Genomic DNA, 24978 nt, shown 5'->3' with positions numbered 1-24978 from the left:
AGCTTGCAGGGTACCTAATATCTTGGACACTCATTGTACTAAAACTTAGGGTTGGGAAATAACTGCATGTAACAGTATCACAGTAATCTGACAACAGTCTGTAAATTAGAATTAGTTGTTTATTGAAATAAGCTTTAGATTTTGAAGGCAGAGACATTTAAAAGTATCAAAAATGTCATGGGTTTGGGGTGCAGTCCCGTCTTTGGCCACCTGAGGGCTCCCCTGGCCTGATTACAACCTCATTAGATACACCTGTTTTCATTTATTCCTCCCTATGCCGTGATTTCATCCACCTGCGTCTTGCAAGACTATTTAAGACGTGGTCTGACTTTCAGTCCTTGCTTTAGTGTCACCTTACGTTGTCATTGAGCCGGTAAGGTATTTCAGAGCCTGTTTAAAAAACCTCCTGTTCTCTTGCTTCTCAAGAAGCATTTTCCCTTAGAAGGTTTGTATTTCGGTCTGTGATTCTGGGCTTCGTGCCGGCAGACCATTAGAGCTTTACCTTTTCTTCTTTGTTTACTAAGCTGTGTCTTACGTTCTTGGGTTTCTCGATGTTCGACCCCAAGTTTTCCTTTTCTTGTTTCAGGTCTGAGCTGCGTCTCAGTGTTTTCTTTCTCTGTTTTTCGCCCTTGTTTTTACAGGGTTGTTTTCGGTTTGGCCGTTTTTTAAGGCTTGACAGGGAGTTGGAGTTCTCACTCCGGTCGTTCTGTTTTATTTCCCCCCTTCCTCGTTTCCTCTAGCCTCTGTGGCTTATCACCTCGGTGATAAGCTTTTCGAGTCCCTGTACAGTTGCGTGTGGTCCTCCGACACTCCCCCCTCCCTCACAAAAAAGTAATCAAATTATGTTACTAAGTTTGAGCATCCCAGTGGATGACATTGCTGATTAGTTTTAAGCAGGCAAGTGATCTGTAACACCTAAGTTACATTTGAGGAGTACCTTCCTCAACCCTACATACACCGCTCTGTGAACTGAGCAACCCATGTCTGTAAACGAACTCAAACACTTATTTACGCTAATAATCAACAGTAGCACCCAGCCCTGTCTTGCTTGTGACACATTGTAAACAAGCTATTTTGATTGATGATTCCAATAAACTTTCAGCTAGACATCACATCAACTGCAAATAACATGTTATTTTTAGTCGAGCAGGGAAAGGTGAACTGTTGATATGAATGATCAAAATGAACGTTTGAACATTTAGCAAGCGGATATGTTCTAGCAGTGGCACCACTCTGCAAACTGAACAGTTTATCCACAATCATGATAACTGAATGTTGTAAGGAGCCTAGTTTTTTTGCATTGAGCGAAAAGACCAAGCTCTCACACTAATGAGTGTCTCGCTCCTCTTGACTATCGGTAAAAGAAGCTAATGTTAGCACTCAACAGAAACAGTCTGGTGTGGTTAGATATGTGCTAACATTGCCTAGCATCAGCTTGTAACGTTGTAGCGTCCAGTTACGGTATATTAGCTAGCTAACAAGCTAACTAGCAAATGTTGAATCCAGAGATGAAAGGTTTGTTGACCACATGGGCAATGCCATGATGATTGATGCCTATTCCGCCCGCTCTGTCACTGTTGGGGAACTTCCGGTTTAGGATCGTACCCTCTTGCCTCGTTTTGGTTTTCAACATGGGCATGAGGTGAATAAGGGGAATGGCGTCGAAGAACCATTTGTTCATGTATTGTATCCCTTTAAATTTGTATCTATTTAGCATGCATACACACACACACACACACACACACACACACATATATATATATATATATTGTGGCGTGGATCGGGGCATGCCCCCGCAGTGCCCCTCCCAGCCGGATATTCATCAGCTCAAACCGACCACCAGGCTCGCAGTTCAGGACCCAGGACAGCACCACTCTGCGAAGCCCAGCCACAGGACCCTGGAGAGCGGCAACCGGGAAATTCCCCAACTCCCTCATTGGCATTCATCACACCTGAAGTCAATGAGGCCACACAGCTGCCGCTACTCCAGGGAAACGAGCTGGGAGCTTAAGAGGAGGCCTTTGTCTCCCTTGAGCAGAGGGGGTTTTCGGGCGAGACCAGAGCGGCGAAATATCTGTGTGTAAATTTGTACTTGTTTTGCAGAGCCAGCGGAGACGCGGGACCACATCCCTCTTCGCGCTTCAAATAGGGATCCCCTAAGCTGTCTCCGGATCATCACTACTTTAATTTCAGTTATTTTACTTTACTTTAATTTAGTTTAAAGAAGAAACTTTTTGTTGTTGAGTACGGCTTTGATTTTCGTGCTTACTTTGGTTTGATTAAAGAGCCCTGTTGGGCTATTTTTCCCCAAACCTCCGGTCTGTGTATTTCTGTGCCGCCCCGCCTGCACCGTCACACCCAGTACGGTGCCACAGTGGTGGAGAATGCGGGCATAGGCACGGAGTAATAGCAGACTGCAGCTAACTACCCCGAGCTCGAGTATTACACTCGTTCTCGCGGTAGAGAAAAAAAAAAAAAAAAAAAAAAAAAAAAAAAAAAAATTTTTTTTGGTTTGTTTGTTTCTTCCCCCCCCCCCTCTTTCATTAGTCGTGTGTTCCCCAATTTAGCTGCGACATGGAGGACCTCTTACGGGCGCTCGTGGAGGCTAACCTGGGACAACAACATGCTGCCCAGGTCATGGCTGAACAGGTCATCCGGCTCACCGAGGTGGTCCAGGCCCACAGCGCATCGGCCGTACCGCTCCCGGGTAGCAGGACGAAGGCTAAGGATGTCCTGACAAAAATGACTGAAGCCGACGACGTGGAGGCCTACCTCCACACCTTTGAGCGGGTGGCCGAGCGCGAGTTATGGGATCCCCGGGAGATGGCAGACACCCTTGCTCCCTTCCTCACCGGCGAAGCCCAACAAGCATACCAAGACCTGGGCGCAGCAGAAGCCCGGGACTACCACAGGCTGAAGAGGGAGATACTAGCCAGAGCCGGTGTATCCCCCACATCCGCTGGACAACAGGTCACCACCTGGGCCTACCAACCGGGGGTCAACGCGCGCAGCCAGATGGCGTCACTCCGGAGGCTGGTTACCCGTTGGCTCCAACCTGAACGCCTGTCCGTGGAGCAGATCCTCGACCGGGTCGCCATGGATCGGTACCTCCGGGCATTACCGCATGAGGCAAAGAAGCTGGCCGGACAGCATTCACCACAGAGCCCTGAGGACCTGGTGGAGCTGGTGGAGCGAGTCGAAGCCACGCAAGAGATGCTGAAGGCAGGACCGACCGAGCGCTCCCTCTTCCGTCCCCAGACTGGAGGTGACCGGAAGCCGACCCCACCGGACTCGGCCCAGGCCCGAGGGAAAATACCCACCCTGCTGCCCACCTCTGGAAAGTCGCCCTCAGATGTGTCCATGCCCACCGACCCGGCCCCCATTCCAGCTCGCTTGCCCCATGGACGGAGTTGCTTGGCGGCGGAGCAATTCGACGCCCTGTACCAGGCTGCCAGAATTGTCCAGAGGGGGGGCAGAAGAGCCCGAAGGAAGGGAACCGGGTCATGGCCCCGACGAGCCAAACCTCGTGTCCATCCATCAGGCCAACCCTATTCTGCCTGGCTGGGAGAACGGGTTGGAGTAAGCGAGGTGGCAGAAGAAGCTGATGGGGAAGGTGAGCTCTTACCCCCCTTAACGATGTCCAATCTCCCTCCCCAGGCACAGCGTAAAGGACAGTTTGGCACCGCGCAGGTCCAGGATGACCGGTTGCGCCACTGCTGGAGCCAGGTGCGGGTCCTTGAAGGGGTAAAGAGGGGAGAAGGACCCCTAGAAGCAAATTACTTCTCGGTGCAACACGGGCTGCTATACTACAACACCACGAGACGGGGAGAAGTCCGGGAGCTGTTGGTCTTACCCCGCCAGTATGTGGCCACCGTCCTACAGCTGGCCCACACACACATCCTGGGAGCTCACCTGGGCATGCAGAAGACCCTAGAGCGGGTGGCAGACCGCTTCCACTGGCCAGGAATGCGCAGAGCGGTGGAGGATTACTGCCGCAGTTGCGAGGTGTGCCAACGCACCTCCCCGGTAAGGCCACCACCCGCCCCTCTAATCCCTCTCCCCATTATAGAGACCCCCTTCGAGAGGATCGGCCTGGACCTGGTCGGACCCCTGCCCAAGTCAGCCCGGGGACACAATTACATCCTGGTCATCCTGGACTATGCCACCCGCTATCCGGAAGCCGTGCCCCTCCGCGTCGCCACCTCCAAGGCCATTGCTCGCGAGCTGGTGCACCTCGTCAGCCGGGTCGGCATACCAAAAGAAATTCTTACGGACCAGGGCACTCCATTCATGTCCAAGATAATGGCGGACACATGTCACCTGCTGCGAGTACAACATCTCCGTACGTCAGTCTATCACCCGCAAACGGATGGGCTGGTCGAGCGGTTCAACCAGACGTTGAAGCGGATGCTCCGGAAGATCGTCGCTGCTGACGGCAAGGACTGGGACCAGGTCCTGCCGTATGTGCTCTTCGCCATTCGGGAGGTGCCCCAGGCTTCCACTGGCTTCTCCCCTTTTGAGTTACTGTATGGGCGGCGGCCGAGGGGACTCCTGGACCTCGCCAAAGAAGCCTGGGAGGAACAGCCATCACCGCACCGGAGCCTGGTCGAACACGTAGAGGAGATGCGCTCCCGCATATCAAGTGTCATGCCAGTGGTGCGAGAGCACATGGTGGAAGCACAACGCGCCCAGCAGCGGACATATAACCGGCCCGCCCAACCCCGAGAGTTCCGGCCAGGTGACCGTGTCCTTCTACTCGTACCCACCCCTGAAAATAAGTTTCTAGCCACCTGGCAGGGACCCTACACAGTCAAAGAGCGAGTGGGACCAGTGAACTACCGCGTAGACCAGCCCGGACGCCGGAAACCGCAGCAGGTGTACCATGTGAATCTGCTCAAGAGGTGGGTAGAGGGTCCTGCAGCAGCAACGGCGGCGATGTTCACCACCGAAGAAACAACCCCTGCGCCCCGGGAGACTGTGCGATATGGTGCTGACCTGAGCCCCCGCCAGGTCCAGGAGGTGAGAGAACTGGTTGACCAAAACCGTGATGTGTTCTCCCCTCTCCCAGGTCGTACCACCTTAACGGAGCACCATATCCGTACGCCAGAGCGCACCGTGGTGAACATACGCCCGTATAGGATCCCAGAAGCACGGAAAGCGGCCGTCGTGGAGGAGATTGAGAGGATGAGAGCAATGGGAGTCATTGAGGAGGCCTGCAGCCCTTGGTCGAGCCCCATAGTCCTCGTGCCTAAACCCGATGGCTCCCTGCGCTTCTGTAACGACTTCAGACGTCTCAACGCTGTGTCCGACTTTGACGCGTACCCCATGCCCCGGGCGGATGAGTTACTCGAGCGACTGGGTGAGTCTCGCTTTATTACAACCCTGGACCTAACCAAAGGTTATTGGCAGGTCCCCCTCACCCAGTCGGCCAAGGAGAAGACTGCCTTCACCAGCCCGGTGGGCCAGTTCCAGTATCGGGTCCTGCCGTTCGGGCTCCATGGGGCACCAGCAACGTTCCAGCGCTTGATGGACGTCGTACTCCGGCCACACCAGCGCTATGCAGCAGCCTACTTGGACGATGTGGTAATCCACTCCCGCACCTGGGCCGTCCACCTGATTCATGTCCAGGCTGTTTTGGGGGCGCTGCGACAAGCTGGCCTCACCGCCAATCCCGCCAAGTGCTGCATAGCGCAAAACGAGGCACAGTATCTGGGCTACACCATCGGTCGGGGCCTGCTCAAGCCCCAAGATAAGAAGGTGCAGGCTGTGAAGGACTGGCCCCGGCCCGCCACCAAGACCCAGGTACGTGCCTTCCTGGGGTTGGCCGGGTACTACAGGCGTTTTATCCCTCATTTCTCCTCCACAGCCGCTCCCTTATCTGACCTCACACGAAAAGGGTCACCAGAGAAACTGCTGTGGGGCCCCGAGCAGGAGAGGGCGTTCCAGGACCTGAAGGCCGCCCTGTGCTCGGACCCGGTCCTCCATACCCCGGACTTCGACCGGCCCTTCCTGGTCCAAACGGATGCGTCGGAGACGGGGGTGGGCGCGGTTCTGTCCCAGGTACACGGCGATGAGGAGCACCCCGTGTTATTTCTGAGCCGTAAGCTCCGCCCGAGTGAATCCCGGTATGCTGCTGTGGAGCGCGAGGCCCTCGCCATTAAATGGGCCCTCTCCGCACTCCAGTACTACCTGCTCGGGCGGAAGTTCACTCTGGTTACAGATCACGCGCCCCTCCAGTGGATGGCCCGGGAGAAGAACACCAATGCCAGGGTGACCCGCTGGTTCCTGGCACTCCAGCCCTTCGACTTTGAGGTGGTCCACCGTCCCGGAAGGCTCCATGGGAACGCTGACGCCCTGTCCCGCCTGCACACACTCTGGGCGGCCGCGGCAAGCACTGGTGGCGGTTCGCTTAGGGGGGAGGGATGTGGCGTGGATCGGGGCATGCCCCCGCAGTGCCCCTCCCAGCCGGATATTCATCAGCTCAAACCGACCACCAGGCTCGCAGTTCAGGACCCAGGACAGCACCACTCTGCGAAGCCCAGCCACAGGACCCTGGAGAGCGGCAACCGGGAAATTCCCCAACTCCCTCATTGGCATTCATCACACCTGAAGTCAATGAGGCCACACAGCTGCCGCTACTCCAGGGAAACGAGCTGGGAGCTTAAGAGGAGGCCTTTGTCTCCCTTGAGCAGAGGGGGTTTTCGGGCGAGACCAGAGCGGCGAAATATCTGTGTGTAAATTTGTACTTGTTTTGCAGAGCCAGCGGAGACGCGGGACCACATCCCTCTTCGCGCTTCAAATAGGGATCCCCTAAGCTGTCTCCGGATCATCACTACTTTAATTTCAGTTATTTTACTTTACTTTAATTTAGTTTAAAGAAGAAACTTTTTGTTGTTGAGTACGGCTTTGATTTTCGTGCTTACTTTGGTTTGATTAAAGAGCCCTGTTGGGCTATTTTTCCCCAAACCTCCGGTCTGTGTATTTCTGTGCCGCCCCGCCTGCACCGTCACACCCAGTACGGTGCCACAATATATATATATATATATAGCTGGGTGACAACTTAAAGGGGAAAAACGAGTGGACAAACATAACAAATGCAGCTCCCATACAGGTGTACTGCAAGATGGAATTAACATCCTATCATGCTGTGGCATGTATGAATATGCTGAGCAGGCCTAGTTGACCTCGATTTTGGATCAAGATGGCAAGAGGAAAAGTTACTTTGAAAGAGGGTTCATTATCAGGGCACAGATGGCAGGAGCTTCAGTCACAGAGACTGATCAACTGGCTAGTGTTTCAATAGGAACCGTGACAAAAGTTACATCTGCATTTAGATCTATGGGAAAGAGATCAGTAAATAGGGTCAAAAATTGTGGTTGAAAGTGCACATACAATGACCGTGATGCTTGCACATTAGTGCGATGAGTAAGTGTGAAAATGATCCCCCGTTCCTTTTCGCTAGCCCACGAGTCCCCAAGAGCGTGAATAGCTCGCACGTGTTAACTAGCCAAGTGTTCGTTCATACTCTTAAATAAAACGCAATGCGATAATTTGCTCACATTCCTGTTTATTCCAGCCGAACATCTCCACTGTTTAAATAATGTCATACCCATAAATAAAACGCAACGCGATAATTTGCTCACATTCCCGTTTATTGCAACCGAACATCTCCCCTGTTTAAATAATGCGGTACCCATTATTTTACAAGGTTCATTTTATATTCCATCCGTGTTTCTGTCATATGCCTTCCTACATTTCAGTACAAACATTCATTTTACTCACAGTTCAATCACAAACACCTCCACTTCCGCATTCAGCTGTCGGCTGGGTTACTAGGGTGCGTGCGCGTCGTTCACGTGCCTATTTATGGGTTGAATGGAAGACATAATTAAAAGGGAGGGTGTCGAGATTTTGAGAGCTGACACATTTCGATGTAATGTGATTGATTAGGTCCAAGGAAGAACTTCAAAGAAATAAGTATGGTATTGTTAAAATGACTTGAATTGGTGTAATTTGTAACTGTTATTGAATGTATTACTTTTTTCCATTGTGGCTATGTCAATTGTAGTACCCTGGGGAATGGTTTAGCCCAATTATGGGAAATGTATATAATGGGGCCAGTTTCTTTCAGTGGGGTTCCTTTTCTCGTTCGGTGAACAGTGCTGTGAGGCTGGGTAATGTGATCAGGCTAAAGCTATCTGCTAAATCTTAATTACTAATTCTACCTGTTACGAAGGCCCTTTTATTGTTTTCCCGGGAATGTACAGTACCTTGCGTAAGATGTATGGTTTTTTTTTTTTTAATTGGTGATTTTTGGGAAGCACTGTAAATAAGTACTTTGGCATCTGACTTCTGGAGTGATGCTGTCTCTGTTCACCACCATCCAGTACCACCTGGTCACACTCTGTAAAACAAGTGAGTCCCGCTAGCGTGGGCTCATAGTAAGGAATAACAGAAGAGCAACTCTCCCTCAGGTGACTTAGAATGTCAATGCAGGACGTGATCAGACTGCGTCAGCAAAAATAGTCTGTCGACAACTGCATAGAGAGGGATATTATAGTATGGTTGCAGAGCATAAACCCCTCATTACAATGTCGAATGCACGTTTGAGAGTTCAGTGGTGCAGTGGTGACAATATTTTTGCATTATTTTTTTAATCTGATATAAATCCGTGGAGAAGGGCCTTAGTCAAGGAGGTGACCAAGAACCCGATGGTCACTCTGACAGAGCTCCAGAGTTCTTCTGCGGAGATGGGAGAACCTTCCAGAAGGATAACCATCTCTGCAGCACTCCACCAATCAGGCCTTTATGGTAGAGTGGCCAGGTTTAAGATGAAACATTGCTATCAGATTAAAAAATAATGCTAAAATATCGTCACACAATGCGGTACAGTACCTAAATGTGTAATATTTAACTCTTGTGTGTATTTCTATACCCTGTACTCTCGTATGTTTTCTTGTATGGGGATGAGACAACATGAAAACAATTTTCGCCGTCCACCACGTTTTGGCAATGTTCCAACTCTCACGTCATCACTGTCGCATGCTTCACAAAAACTATTACACTGCCATCTAATGCTTACATTACAGTGTGAAATATCCACATTATATAACACCACAAACCTATTTAAAGATACTCAATTTCAAAAATAACGTGTATATAACCGTAATATTTTGAGCAGTAATACGTACATAGCAATGATGAAATCTCATCTATGTTCAGCAGATGGAGACAGAGGCAGTATCAATGATACTGTTCTATTCGCTTCGGTTTTGCTCCAGAAAACAATGTCAGCTAGGTCTATCAGCAAACATATGGCTTAGCTGTTGCTGAGTTTAATGCAGATGTTTTTGCAGAGCTACCACATAGATTTGTTACTGCGACACCATCTTGGTCACACCCCCGGCCGGAAAGCTAATTTATTGCGGCACAACGCCGGGGCTGCGTCCAAATAGTCTTTTTTGCTTATAGTCCAGTAATAATGTAACTTGACCTCATACAAATTTCAACAAAAGCTATTTTACTTGTATCGTACCCCTAAAGGTATCGTATCCTCTTTGGCATATAAAAAGTGTTAATGAATAATCCGAAGGGAAAATCCTGAAATCTTGGAAATTCAAAATGGCCAGCATCCGCCCTAGTGACAATAATGATTTCATATTTGAAAAGGTTACAATCATATAATACCACATTTCAGGGGTTTGTGGGGATGAGAAATCCGATTTTAAGTTTATTTTGTAATTAATCGTGTGTATTTTTTCAATTTTCTGAAAATGGAGGCATATGAACAGTGTGTAGACGGAGGAGGGTCGTCAGTATCAACTCTTGGAGAGAAGGGAAGTTCATCTATCAACCAGGCCAGTAATACAAGGGGAGACAACATTCACACTGTACCTGGTGAGAAGGTACACAAAGACTGTCACCGCACATACTGTAACCCACACCAGATAGCCAAGGACACCAGGCAACAAAAATCAAAACCAACTACAAGCAGTGAGAGTTATACACTAAGATTGACTAAAGGGAGGTTCTCTTACAGTACTGATTGCCTCTTTTGTGGCACACCAGCTCAGTTTGGAAGAAAAAAGAGAGAGAAAGAAGCCAGATGTTCTCCAAGTCAAGACAATTGAATTCAAGGACGCGCTTTTGGCAACATGTTGCAAATGAGGTGATGATTGGTCAGAGACTGTGAAGGCACAAATTCTGCATGTGCATGACCTACACTCAGCAGATGCAGTCTACCACCAGACTTGCAGTGTGAATTTTCGCACGAAGAAGCAGATACCAGTAGCATATCAGACAAACACACAAGAGTCCAAGAGTGTGAAGGTTGGCCGGCCTCAAGCTGATGAGAGGACAGCAGCATTCTTATTGGTTGCGAAGTATATTAAAGAAAATGATGATGAGAAGATCACCATAAATTATCTAATTGACCTCATGCAGCATAAACTTGCACACAGTGAACATGAAGCATATGGTTACACCCACATGAAGACGAGGCTGCAAGAACACTTCGGTGAGAAGATAATATACACCGAGATCAATGGGAAACCAAACATGGCTACCTTCAGGACAACAGCCAGGGTGGTGCTGCAAGACTACTATAAGACACAGCAGCAACAAACAAACATAAGTGAAGAGAAGATCAAGCTTGTGCAGGCAGCTGCAAAGCTCATCAAACAAGATATCAGAGACATCGGGTTATCCTATGAATCTTACCCAGCTATTGATGACATAGAATTGCAAGAGGCTGGCGTCAGATTTCTTCCAGATACTCTTCGCGTGCTCCTGGAAGAATTATTTGCCGGGACCAAAACTCAAGCCAAAGTGGCGGCAATTGGACAAGCAACGACAGAGTTTGTCCAATATGAGGCCGACAATGTCGACCATAACATCCGCACGCTTGATAGGTATGGTACATTCCATGGTATGGGGATGATTGCGGCCATAACTCCTGGAATTAGAGCAAGGCAGCCAATCCCCAGGGTCAAGGCTACTTCCTTGGATGTGGCAATGGTTGGAAGGGTACAAGAACGGTACCACAAAGACGAAAGGCGCGATTTGACAGCACTGACCTACCATAAGCTTGTCAAACTTCAGGTCCAGAACAGCTGTGAAAATCTTGATGTCCTGTGGAAGGCATCCGTCCTCTTTGGGTCTCCCAGACCTGCATGGTCAGGAGTGATGCAGTTCGTGCATAAAGGTGACCACCCTGGCAAGGCGACTGTTATGTTTCTGCCGATGATCGATCTGAATCCCAGTGATAGCACATGCATATTCTTGACCCTGACATTTGTTAGTGAGCATGCATGACGCCACAATGTCATCCCAATAATCAGCCACTCTGGTGGAAGGCTCTCATGATGATCAAATCTGAACCAATGGGAAGTGATCTGAGACAAATTGTTTTACGTTTGGGTGGCTTCCATGCAAAGATGAGCTTCCTCGGTTGCACCGGACACCTGATGGCCTCATCTGGGCTACAAGAACTGCTGGAGTTGATCTATGCACCAAATGCAGTAATCCACGTGATGTGTGGCAAAGCTGTTGCGCGAGCAGTTTGTGCACACTATTGTTGATGCAGTCCTCAATGCACTGATGCTGGCAAACATGTTCAATGTCCATCTACCATAGCAATCTGGAAATCCAGATAACAGTAAGGATGGAGAGTCGGACTTTGCCAAAGCAGCTGCAAGGCCATCGGATCATCAGATAACAGATGTAAGCAGAGATGCAGACCTGGACGGAGCTTTTAAGATCTATGAGAAGCTGATGAATGGGACTATATCTGCTGAAGAAGTATGTCTGTCTGATGCTCTAGTGAGAATCAAAGACCACCTTCAGAAGCACATCAAGTCCACCAAGAAGTCCTCTAGAACTTCAGCTCTCTGGGTTCAGTAGATGGACATGCTAGACATCCTACGGAAATACATCAGTGCAGAACACATGGGCCTTACATCTGCAGTTCATCCAGGAAATGCTACCCTATCTGGCAGCATCGGGACACAATCTTTACACCAAATCTGCCAGGGTGTATCTTCAGCAGATGCACAACCTCAAGACTGAACACCCAGAAGTCCAACAACGTTTTGAGGAAGGGTACCACGTGATTCGGCGAAGCGATCACCTATGGGCAGGTCTCTCATCTGACTTGATCATTGAGCAGGTTCTGATGAGGAGTTTGAAAAGCAGTGGTGGGCTCACATGAGGGCGAGGGATGATGGAGCAACAACGTCTGTTCTGGCTGCTATCGATGCCCGTCTGTGCACCAGTAAACCAGGCAATGGAGGGACTCACGGGGGTCAACTACAACACTGGAGAGCAGAACAAGGACATGACCAAAGCAAGGCAAGCCCGTGAATGGAAGGACACACTGACAGTTCTGTTATCTACAGGAGCGAAATCCGTTCAGCAATGACCCGAGTCTGCGGAACATTGCCACTGGGGAGCATGCCCTTTCCATCGTCAACGTTGATACAGCACGGTCAGTTGGAGCTGCAATACTGAAGTCTATGGATGGACTAACACCTGCTGAGTACACCTTCAAGAGGAAGGATCAAGCTGTCACTCTCGGCATGAAGTCTTCTGTAAGGATCGATGGAGATCAAAGGAGGAGGAGGACCCGAAGGCACGAGTGATAAATGTAGTGGTGAGATTTGAGGGAGAGGGAGAGTAAAGAAAGTCGATCTGCGAAAGTTTATCAAAGGAGTTATACTTTATATATAATTTGTGAGATACAGAGTTAATACCAAAGCCAATGAGATGTTTTAACTGCCAGGAATTTGGGCATGTGGCTAAGGTGTGCAAAGGGAAGAGAAGGTGTGCTAGATGTGGTGGGGAACATGAGTATGGGAAGTGTGGAGAGGGAGTGAGACCAATGTTGTAACTGTGGAGGGAATCATAGTGTGGCTTATTGGGGTTGTGAAGTGTTGAGAAGAGAGGTGGAGGTGCAGGAGATAAGGAGGAATGGAAAAAGTCTCATATGCTGAGGCAGTTAAGATGGCAGGACAGGAAAAACAGAATAAGGAGGGAGGATGTAGCAAAGAACAAGCGGCAGCAAAAGAAAAGCAAGATAAGAAGAGTGCATGGATAGAGAAGAAGAAATTGGTGACTTTCATAGCAGGAGTGATAAATGCAACGTCTGAGATCAAATCTAAAACAGAATGGATTCAGGTTATTGTCAAAGCAGCAGTGCACCACTTGGATATGATAGGTTTAAAATGGGAAGAAGTAAGGGATGAACTCGGTGTACAGTCAAGTCAAAAAACGGCATGTGTGGGTTGATTGTACTAATAATTTTAATTCTTCAGTGGAATGCGAGAAGCCTGATTGGTAATGGGCAAGATTTCAAGCAGTTTGTAGTCAGTAGGAGAGAAAAACCAGACATCGTGTGTATTCAGGAGTCCTGGTTAAAGTCTAACTTGGATTTTGTTTTATGTGGTTACGTGGCAGTGAGGCGAGATAGGAGAGAGGGGGGAGGAGGAGGATGTGTCACTTTTGTAAAGCAAGGCATCCCTTACAGAGTAATAGGTATAGGTAATGAGCAAGAGTATGTGGTAGTAAAAGTGTGAGCAGAAAGGAAAGAGTTAGTGATTGTGAATTAATATAATCTGTGCAAAAGGCTAGAGTTAAGCAAGCTTGAGGAGATAGAAGGGCAGAATGGTAGTAGCATGGTTTGGTGTGGTGATTTTAATGGACATAACACATTATGGGGGAGTGACAGAACAGATGCTAATGGTCCGGTGATAGAAGAGTTGTTAGATGAAAAGAATTTAGTATGTTTAAATTATGGCAGTAGTACAAGAATAGATGTTAATACAGGGAGAGAGGCTGTGCTTGATCTTACACTTGTATCAAACAACATAGCAGCAGTGTGTGATTGGACAGTGTACCAAGAAGGAACTATAGGGAGTGATCATTACCCAGTCTGGTGTAAGATAAATATTGCTGTCTCATTGACCATAGAGAACACAGGTGGGAAATGGATCTTTGGGAAAGCTGATTGGCAGACATTTCTGGAAGGAAGTGATAGATATCTAAGTCAGGTTAATGATAGAATGGACATAGAGTCACTTGGCAGCAAAATAAAGCAAGGCATAATGACAGCTGCATTCAAATCCATTCCTAAAAGTAAAGGTAGTATGAAGAAGAAAGTAATACCATGGTGGGATAATAACTGTAAGGAAGCAGTGAGAAATAGAAATAAGGCGTTTAAACTAGTCAAAAGAACTCATAATTTTCAACATATGATTCAGTACAAGCAGGCCCAGACAGTAGTAAGTAGGATAATAAGACAGACAAAAAGGACACATTGGAGAAAGTACTGTGGTACAATTGGAAACACAACTCAGCTGGGAGAAGTATGGGGGATAATAAAAAAAGATGGGAGGGGACAGGAGGGAGTGGAATTATCCAGCTCTGACCGATGGAAATGAGACTGCAGTAGCAAATAAGGAAAAGTTATTGGCAAATACGTTTGTTATGGTACATAGCTCCAACCTTTCAGCATGGGAGAATTAAAAAGGGCACTAGATAAAACAGGAAAGACAGCACCTGGTAAAGATGAGATATGTTATAGCATGTTAAAACATCTGAGTGTACTGGGGAAATTGTTGTCACTGTATAATAAAGTATGGGAAGAGGGGAGAATGCCAAGGAGCTGGAAGGAGGCAATAATTATTCCAGTAAGGAAACCTGGAAAAGATGCCAGCAGGCCTGGAAACTTTAGACCAATTGCCTTGACATCACACATTTGTAAGTTAATGGAACATATGATAAATGAGAGGTTAATGTATTTTTTGGAAAAAAAGAGGTATGGTGGCGTCATATCAAAGTGGATTCAGGAGAGGAAGGAATACTATGGATCCAATGTTGTGTCTGGAGAATGTAATGAGGAAAGCACAAGTAAATAAAGAGAGTGATTGCAGTGTTTTTTGATGTTGAGAAAGCTTATGATATGCTATGGAGAGAGGGACTTCTAATCAAACTGCACTTAATGGGAGTCGGAGGGAAAATGTTTAATTGGGTTATGGACTTTTTAGATGGAAGGACTATTCAGGTGAAGACAGGGTCAGAGTTATCAAGCCAATATGTTGTGGAAAACGGGACACCTCAGGGAAGTGTAGTAGGTCCAACTTTATTTTCCATCATGATAAATGACATATTTATGAATATCCCTATGGATATGGGGAAGTCATTGTTTGCAGATGACGGGGCTTTGTGGAAAAGAGGGAGAGATGTTGAACACGTAGTGAACAAAGTGCAAGATGGAATTAATCAAGTTGAAAAGTGGGGAACAAAGTGGGGAGTTAAATTTTCAGTTGAAAAAACAAAAGCTATGTTCTTTACAAGAAAGAAACTCAGGGAATGTAATTTGAAATTGTATGGAAATAATTTAGAGAAAGTTGTGAGTTTTCGTTTTTTGGGAGTATATTTTGATATGAGGTTAACATGGAGGGAGCATATTAGATATGTTGTAGGTAGATGTAAAAAAGTGATAAATGTCATGAGGTGTCTTGCAGGATTGGAGTGGGGAGCTGATATAGCATCTCTGAAATATATTTATGTAGCCTTAATAAGATCAAGATTAGACTATGGAAGTATCGTATATGGATCAGCAGCAAAATCTGTGCTAGCAGACCTAGATATTATACAAGCTTGGGCTTTAAGAGTGTGTTTAGGAGCAGTTAAAACTTCTCCAGTGTGTGCACTCCAAGTGGAAGCAGGTGAAATGCCACTGTGGTTGCGTCGGAAACAGCTGGTGGCTAACTACTGGGTTAATCTAAGGGGGCATGGAGATAGTCATCCAACAAAAAGGGTGCTGCAGACAAGCTGGGAGAAGGAGAGGATGGAAAAATCAAGTTTTGGATGGGCAGGAGATCAAGTGGCAAGAGATATGGGAGTCTATGATAAAGAGTTTGGCAAAACTGTGGTGTGGCCTGTTAGACCTGTCTGGGAATTAGAAAGTGTGGGTGTAGATCTGGAATTACTTAAGATTAAGCACAGTAATAAGAATGCTGATTTAGTTAGTGAATATTATGATTATAGGGACCGTAAATATAAAGGCAGTGATTTTTACAGAAGGATCAAAGGATCCACAGACAGATGCGACAAGGGCTGCAGTTGCTGTGCCTAGTTACCAAGTGGGAATTAGCAAGAGAACATCAGATTGTTTAAGTGTGTATGCTGTTGAATTGTTTGCCATATTGATGGCATTAGAATGGGTTGAACAGAGTAGGTTTCGCAAAATTGTAATATGTAGTGATTCTGTGTCGGCCCTTGCAAGTATTAAGACAGGTACAGCCAGAAATCACCAGGATCTGCTTTATGAAATCTTGTTTGCCAATACAAAAGTGGTTAGGCAAGGGAAAAGTGTTACATTCATGTGGGTCCCAGCACATTCAGATATCCCGGGAAACGAGAGGGCAGATACGTTGGCAAAAGAAGCAGTCAAAAAGGGAATTGTTGAAATCAATATTAAGTTATCAAAATGAGAGGGAAAGGGCATTGTGTGGGGAAATATCAATAAAGAATGGCAGCAGCACTGGGATCAGGAGAGAAGGGGGAGACATTTACATCTGATACAAAATAGAGTAGGCAGTGTAAGAAAGACAAGAGGAAACAGAAGAGAAGGGGTTGTAATAACAAGATTAAGAATAGGACACAGCCATTTACGCAGCACACTTCATGTTATAGGTAAACATTCAACCGGTCTTTGTGAAATCTGTCAGGTTCCAGAAACTGTAGAACACGTTATCATTAACTGCAATAAATATAGGTCAGAAAGGAAGGACATGATGGAGGAGATGGGAAGATTGGGGATAACAGGAGCAGGATTGAAGAATGTACTGGAGTGTGGTACTAGTGGGCAGGGAAGGAGATGCTTTATTAGCTACCTTTGGAGAACTGGACTGTTAGGGAAAGTGACATTCAGTAAGCTGTAGGAGTTAACTAACTCCGAGAGATGGCAGTAATGCAACTTTCAAGGATGCAAGCTGCCGGTAAACACCAAGGAGAAGGAAGAAGAAGGAGAAGAAGAAGAGGTCGAGGTCAAGGAAAAGTGGCTAGGAAAAGACATAGGACGTAATTTTTTTGACTATTCGGACGCAGCCCGGCACTTACGAAGAGGGCTGCTGCATACGTCATAACTGTGCGACATTACACACAGGTTCAGCCATTGTGAAGCAAACGAGAACGTAACTTATTTCTCGTTTAAAAAACACGAAATGGTTTTAATTATATCCCGGCCATTTTGGAGTTTAAAACCAGAGCTCTCTTGTTGCTGGACGTTGTTATGAAAAAAACTGACAATCTGGGTACTGGCGAAGTAAGTTACCATACGACTGCTATACTCTGTTTACAATGGCTGACCAGTTGCTAGTTTGTTCGCCGATTCATTTCCTTGTTAGCTGATGTAAATTAGAAAGGTGCGTTTCATTTTAGACGATCAGTGGATTTTAGAAGGTTTCCAGTAATTATTGGACGCTCTTCAACAGAACCAGATCGGTAGCTAGTTAGCTTATTTTAAACGAACAATAACAAAAGTAGTCAACGCATGTAAGTCAGACGCAGTTCGAATCGATGTTGTTCAGTATATTTAGCCATGTTCTGTGATGATCATTTAGATTGTTATTTATTGAAAAGGGTCTGATTTTTCCATCAATGGGCTCAACACAATCTCAGGTCACTCTCAGCGGAATAATTGTTTTCAACCTTTGTGAGCAGTTCGGGGGAGGCGAGTTTTGGGAGCTAGTTTTTTTCTAATCCCCAATGATTGCAATTGAAACGTAGTTTATGCACGAAGTTCTGCATGATGGTGGCAATAGTTCTCCCAGAACCTGGATTTTAGGAATGGCATGTTGATGTTATTCTTTATTTAGTTGTCATGTGGTTTCAGCTTATTCGTCTAATTGCAGTAATGGTTTTTTAAAATGTATTTTTCTTTGTCCAACCACCGTCAACTGGATGTGTCGTCTGCCTTTATTTAGCTTACATTTAGAATGTAAAGCTCTGGCCTTCAAGAGACCACCACGATGCATTGAGATGATATAAAAAAGAAACGTGACAAAAAGCAAAAAATTTGAACTATAAAATATTTGTTTAAAGGTTACATATTGTAAGTGCCAGAATTGGGGGAAATATAGCCTATACTAAAGGATTTACGCATTTTAAGGGGGTCATTCTACAGGAATAGTGGTATTTGCAATTGAATGTCTTGAAATGCATTTCATTTTAGTCACTCAAAAAAAGAAAAAAAAAAAAAAAGAAGTGTGGTCCCAAATAATCCTTTTAAGTTAATTAATCCACACAAATATCACGCCTTATTTTAAATTATTTTTACATTCACTCAAAGAATGCCTGCACCATCCTTTTTTTCACTGGTGTTTCCTGTACCCTACAGAGCATTAACCCCTTTGTATGTCAAATCTGGACAATCCTCACCCATTTAGGGGGTGTTCTATTTAAGGCTTTATAACTCCAGATGGGAGCATCACAATGACTACCAAAATTTCTTAAATGAAGTAGGACATCTGTACCATTTACAATACTAGCATAGATTCGTTTTCATAATGTTGGTAGAAATAAGTGCCACAAATGCAATTAACATGGCGAGAATTCAGAAATGAATTGTTAACCTTTAGTTTGAAATGAAATACTGAGAGATCATGTATATATAACAGGTAAAATTATACATGGAGAATAAACTCCTTGGCCGCAAGTGTACAAAATCACAAGTATGAGGGTGTTATATGTGAAACTACTAAAGATAGCCTATATGAAGCAAAAAGTTATCAGTGTACCCTGATGTCACCAAATCTATTCAAAATGTCTAAATTGTGCATTGCTGTAAATCATAGCATAATCTACAAATCAACTGTTTTGACTCATAAAACTCACTTTTGCATCATTTTCAAATGGGTATTGCTAGTTTTATTAAAAACGGAAAAGTACTTGGACCTTTTGAATAGGGACCAAAGATCAGTATAGTGTTGTCCTGCGAAAATGCTAGAACTACCAAAATGTTAGCGTGGAAAAAGAAAAAAGTCAAACTTACTTAACTGCTGAAGTATTTTGTTCCAGTGTCAAGCCTGCAGGTTGTTTGCAAAAAACACCAGGTGGTCCTCTTACGAAGAGGCAGGTGCCAATCTCTTTATTCACTATATTCCCAGCGGAGGAAAAGACGCATATCGATCACACAAAAAAATCAGTGCTGAAAGTGAAGTGTGTGTCCATAAAGTAACAGCTAAGCAATAATCAGTATGACTTGGCAACCTCCATTTTCAGGTTCTGCTGAAATGCAAGATTTATTTTTAGTATAACGCAACCAAAGTTGCAAGAGAGACGGCTGCCTTAAAGACATAGGCTACTACATTTTTTTCAGACTCATTCAAATGTTAATTTTCAAGGCGAATGTGTTATTTTTAATTACATTTTTTTACATTTGGAACAGCATTTGAATATCGAACCATAGATTGACAGCCCTAGTGGGTCCCCTGGACCTGGGTTAAAAAACACTGGCTCTGTTCTCCACAATTTTAGATTTGCAGTCAAACAATGTACATGTGGTTAAAGTGTTAATTCTCAAGTTTTATGAAAGGCTATTCCAACAAGTTCTCCGGTCCTTCTCCCCACAAACCAAACAATCCTTTGTTCTTAGACACACTACTGCTTTATTGTGCGGTCACACAAAACACGGAAACACAAACAAAACAAACCACACACAGTAAGGATGGGGATTAGCAGAGACGTCGCTCCCGGGCGCATTCTCTCATTCCAGGCCCCGGTCTCACTGCAGACAGAGCATATAAACGGTTAGCAATTAATTGTCATTGCACACACCTGGGGTTGTAACCTTGTAGAAATAGCACCAGTTTTTATACATAGCCCCCCACCATTTTAGGCTTCCATAATGTTTGGGGAAAAATGATTCACTGGTGCTTCTGACTGTTCAGGTGTGTTCAATGATCATAATCATTCATGATCCTTAAATAAGAGGCGAGTCACATATGTTTCACTATCCACAAACGATTATCTCTCAACTTTTGTAAATTGACATTTAAATTAATGCATGACAAAAGTCTCAAAATCAAAAAAATTAAAAAGGAACTTGCTTCACTGAATGCACGCTTGTCTCATGATCCGCAAATGCAGATTCAACACTTCACAAGCCAATTTTATATATGAGAATGTCATGTTCATATGAAACCCATATTAATTTTGATCCACATTGAGTGATTGACTTAGCCAGTCAAGAATTCTCGAGTTTTTACATTTTTTTTTGGGGGGGGGGGCTTTGTTGCTTTCGCAGTATATTTGGGATCATTGGGCCTCATTCACCAATATCTTCCTAAGTTTTTTCTTAAGTTTGTTCTTGAAGGATCCTAAGAAAAATCTGCGTCAGATTCACGACGTGTTCTTAAACCGCAGAATTGTTCGCACGTATTCTTAAAATGATGAATCCCATTGTCCTCATAAATGGAAAGCACATACCAGTTGTTCTTAATTAGCACAGGTAAACGCCCCGCCAATCCCCATAAAAGGGCATGAGACGGCAGGGCCGTGTGCACACACAGAAATTGAAAAGAAAAGTTGAGAGCAAGGTCAATAATGCCCAAACGGAAATCTGAAGACGATAGAGCACCGCACTCTAAACGAAGAAAAACTTCAGCAGTTCTGAAGTGGAGGTATTGCTGCAGGAAGTGAACAGCAAATGACCTGTCATTTTTAGTAGTGTCAGTAGTGGATATAAAATAACACAAAAAAGATGCATGGGATGCTATTACTCGTTCAGTGAACGCTGGATCCGGAGAAGGGCGCACAACTGATGAAGTAAAAAAAGAAAAGTAAAAGGTTTAATGTCAAATCTGAGGGGGAAAAAAATGCTGGTGGGAGTGGGCACAAGGAATTGCATGTTATACATTCAAACGACAAAGCACTTCTCGTCACATTAATACTGCTAATTAAATCGACTGGTAGCAAACTGCATCGGCGTAAACCTGTCGCTGCACAAAACACTGCACAAAAAATTTATTGCCAGTCATTTTGGTTTCACCCCCCTCTGATGGTGTCACCCAGGCGGTCCGCACTCCCCAGTGACGCCTCTGAATAAGTCTTCAATATGTCCATGCTTAGTTTGTATTCAAAATTTTTTTTTTAAGAAGAAAATTCTTCTTAAGAACGGTTGGTAAATGAGGCCCATTGTCTTGTTGTAGGATGAAGTGCTGTCCAATGAGTTTGGATGCATTTGCTTGAACTTGAGTAGATAAGATGGAACTGTACACTTGAGTTAATTTTGCTGCTGCTATCTGCAGTTACATCATCACTGAAGACAAGTGAGCCAGTATCTGTAGCAGCCGTACATGCCCATTGCCCAAACCATAACACCCTCACCACCATGTTTCACAGAGGAGAGGGATGCTGTGGCTCTTGCCATCACTCTGAAGTAAATCTTGGTCTCAGCTGTTTACAAGACCTTTTTCCATAACTCTACAGGTGCTTTTAGGTATTTTTTTGCATACTGTAACCTGGCCATCTTCTTTTTGCAGCTAGTGTTTTGCATCTTGCAGTTGTAGCAGCTGTAGTTCCCTAATGTCTGTTGTCCAGTCAGATTGAGAGGAATGCACTGTCTCACATTTTTAGGCCACGCAGTCCATGTAGTGCCCCATCTCATCCCTGTCCCCGACAGAGGCAAGGACGACACCGGCGAGGTCAAGTCCAGTGATAATCTGTCCAGCAAAATGGAAACGGAGGCCAACAACACATGGAACGCAGAGGTCAAAGCAGGCGACGATGGCAATGGAGCCCCCAGCATGGCACCGACTCGTGTCCAGTGTGAAGGTGACCTTTTAAGTGCATAGTCATGTTTTCACACTGTTCTAACTTTTCAATACTCTGGCAATTTCTGTAAGGCAGAAGTGATAAAAATGCTAGACTTTTGGTATAGGCTACACATTATAGTGATCTATATTTGCCATATTATTGTGTGGTATTTTCTTGTCTTTATAATGATTGTGGTGATTTATGAATGCTTCACTTTAACCTCTTAGTGCAAAGCCCCTAGTGGTCGGCACGCCGGCGTGCCGAGATTACTGAACTCAGACATTCAGTGCTACTGCAACCAAAGTATGAGTTACAAACAGAAACGCGTTGTTTTAATTTCATTAGTAGACGATACACAACAACTATGCCAAATACGGAGTTTCGCAGTGCCACCATTGACGCTCTGGTCGTTCATTTAACACGCACCCCCTCCCTGCAGTCTCATCTAAAACTACACCCCTCACCCATGACATAATGGACAATATTGTCTATCTTGGCATTCATAAAAATATTCTTTCACCACTAAAAAATTGTATTCCGTCATAGCAACAAGGTAAACCCGACAATAGCCCTAAGATATGCCAATACTACAGCAGTGAAAACGCTGCTCACTGAACAATGAAACAAGAAAAAGTTTTTAAAAATGATACCGTGTTATTCTACAGTCAATATCTGGGACTAAATATTAAATAAATATACAACCGTACTGTTTGTTATATGTGTAGAGATGTCCCTTTTGAGACTGGAGTGGTCATATACTGTCTTGGACAATCCGTTTGTGAAATATATGTCCATTTGTCATGCCTGAGTACCTTCCAAAATAGCTGTGTGTAATACCGCACATGTTGTTTACGCCGTTGTCAACCTTTTTAGTACAGTCTGGCTTGACTGACAATTCATTTATTCAGTAGGTGAGAGTATAAGCTTTCTAACGATGTATAACATGTCTAATTCTGCTTTTGGAATAGCGTTTTATAAGTCAGCGTAACAGAAAATATTCTTAGCATCGCATTCACTTACGTATTCACTCTGTGGTAGCAGTAAAAGACACTGCACCTAATGAAACATGGTCAACTATTTTTCGTAATTTCTTGGAAAATACTATTATTATTGAGGACTTCTGGGCATAACTAAGCCATGTTTGCTGATAAACCTAGCTGACATTGTTTTCTGGAGCAAAAGAGAAGCGAATAGAACAGTATCATTGATTTACTGTCTCCATCTAGCCTACTGAACATAGATAAGATTTCATCATTGCTATATAAGTATTACTGCTAAAAATACTTTGGTTATATACGTTATTTTTTGAATTGAGTGTCTTTAAATAGGTTAGTGGTATTATATAATGCGGATATTTCACACTGTAATGTAAGCGTTAGTAGTGTAATAGTTTTTGTGAAGCATGCAACAGTGATGACGTGAGTTGGAACATTGCCAAAACGTGGTGGACGGTTGAAAATTGTTTTCATGTTGTCCCATCCCCATACGCATACATATGAGAGTACAGAGTATAGAAATACATACAGGAGTTAGCCTAATTATTACACATTTAGGTACTGATAGCAATGTTCCATCTTAGACCTTCACAAGGGGCTCATTTGTATGCTTTATAATGGACAAAAAGCATTTTATTTATTTTTGGAGAGATTTGGATATGTTTCTTGACCGCTAGATATTTTAGACCACTGGACTGATGGAAAGCTTGTAATTCCCACTTGAAAATGATGCAACAGCGAGTTTCTTGAGTCAAAACAGTTGATTTGTAGTAGAGCCCGACCGATGCCAGATTTTTGGGTCCGATGCCAATCCCAATTTTGGAGAGTCCTAGCCCACCGATTACCGATGTTTTGACAGATATTTTGTCAAAAAGTGCAACATTTTCAAATCAATTTGAAAAACTTACATTTTATTAAAGTTTCTATATTTGAGAACATTTAACTTATAAGCAAACAAATAAATAAAAATGAACACAAGAACTGTTTGATAGATAAAAAAATGTAAACGATGATATTAAATGAAATATATTAAACTTCAATATATGAAAAGAACATTTAACTTTAAATTATACAATGAACAAGCAAACAAGTAAATATTAAATTCACACATGAACTGAACTTTTTTTTAAACTGCTATTTTAGCAGTCTGGCAGCTCAGGCACCATTAGCTGTTCTCTACTAGTACTGCCACTCAAGCAGTGGCAGATTATAATATAGACGCTTTCAACGGTAACAACATAAACAAACGTAACTGCACATGTGCGTTGTTCTGGCCCTAACTTAACTTATGGTAGACTTATGCAAACAATCAATCACAACAGAGTCCCTCTAGACTATTTCTGATAACAAGCCAAATAAATAACAAATTACGTTAGCTAGCTAGTTAAAACTTTGTCTAGCCAGTATTCTTTGGGGTTACCAGTCGAAGAAAAGAACCGTTACTCGGGCAAACTCAAATGCGATAACGTTACACTACCAGAAAAATGTGACAAAAACAGATAGTGTTGACAGTATTGCACCTTGCATCATACATTCCTTGCAGAATCCATAACTATTCTGGTTACATGCACATTCCTGTGTAAAAAGTGCACTCTTTCTATGACATTGCTTAAAAACGATGATTGCATGAGACACAAACTGGGGCTAGTGGGCAGCATGTGTAGCCAATGCAATTACTGTAGGTATTTATTTGTATAGCATGCATTGATGGAAAAACATTGTGGCTCTTAATAGTTTGGGTCATCTTGCTAGGTTATCACAACAAAAAATGATCAGGCAATGTAACGCTGTCAAGTCATTGGAAACAGGTATAACATTAGTTCAAAACGTAGCTAAAGCGTATCAACTACTAGCACTGATCTAACGTTACTGTGTATAATTTATACAATGTTAGCTACGTTTAGCTAGCTAGCTACAATCAATTTAGTTCGTTAATTTTTAACTATTGAAGGCTTGTTACTGGTCAGCTAGCTATTAGCTTTCGCTTATCATGAGTTTGTTACCTGAAACAAAGTCAGTGCTAGAGTGAGAGCACCTATTCGACCACTTTCGTTCGACAGACAAGAAAACGTAAACTGATTTGCAACTATATATGAAATAGGCGCAATATTGGTAACAACCTGTACCTAGTTATGTAGGAAAAAATGTCCTTGTTATCCTCCGG

General features: G+C 44.4%; 2 protein-coding genes across 9 annotated transcripts in view; one reads left to right on the top strand and one right to left on the bottom strand.

Moving 5' to 3' along the window:
- Positions 1-19650, bottom strand: part of LOC118206293 — a 130636-nt gene extending 110986 nt beyond the window's left edge. For all 4 annotated transcript variants that reach the window (XM_035378786.1, XM_035378785.1, XM_035378788.1 and 1 more), the window contains exon 1: positions 19055-19650. The gene's annotated coding sequence lies outside the window, so the exon portion shown is untranslated. The remainder of the gene's footprint in view (positions 1-19054) is intronic.
- The window catches only part of LOC118206294, an 80208-nt gene continuing 72263 nt past the window's right edge, over positions 17034-24978 (top strand). For 2 of the 5 annotated variants that reach the window (XM_035378796.1, XM_035378791.1), the window contains exons 1-2: positions 17035-17326; positions 21640-21837. In XM_035378796.1, coding sequence (XP_035234687.1) covers positions 21738-21837 — 100 coding nt within the window. In that variant the 5' untranslated portion in view covers positions 17035-17326; positions 21640-21737. Of the gene's footprint in view, positions 17327-21639; positions 21838-24978 lie in introns of those variants that run through there. The other 3 variants (XM_035378793.1, XM_035378794.1, XM_035378795.1) reach the window with 3 other exon arrangements.

Source organism: Anguilla anguilla, chromosome 10 (genome assembly GCF_013347855.1).
Source record: "Anguilla anguilla isolate fAngAng1 chromosome 10, fAngAng1.pri, whole genome shotgun sequence".
NCBI classification, from domain to species: Eukaryota; Metazoa; Chordata; class Actinopteri; order Anguilliformes; family Anguillidae; genus Anguilla; species Anguilla anguilla.
This window is presented reverse-complemented; position numbering and strand designations above follow the sequence as displayed.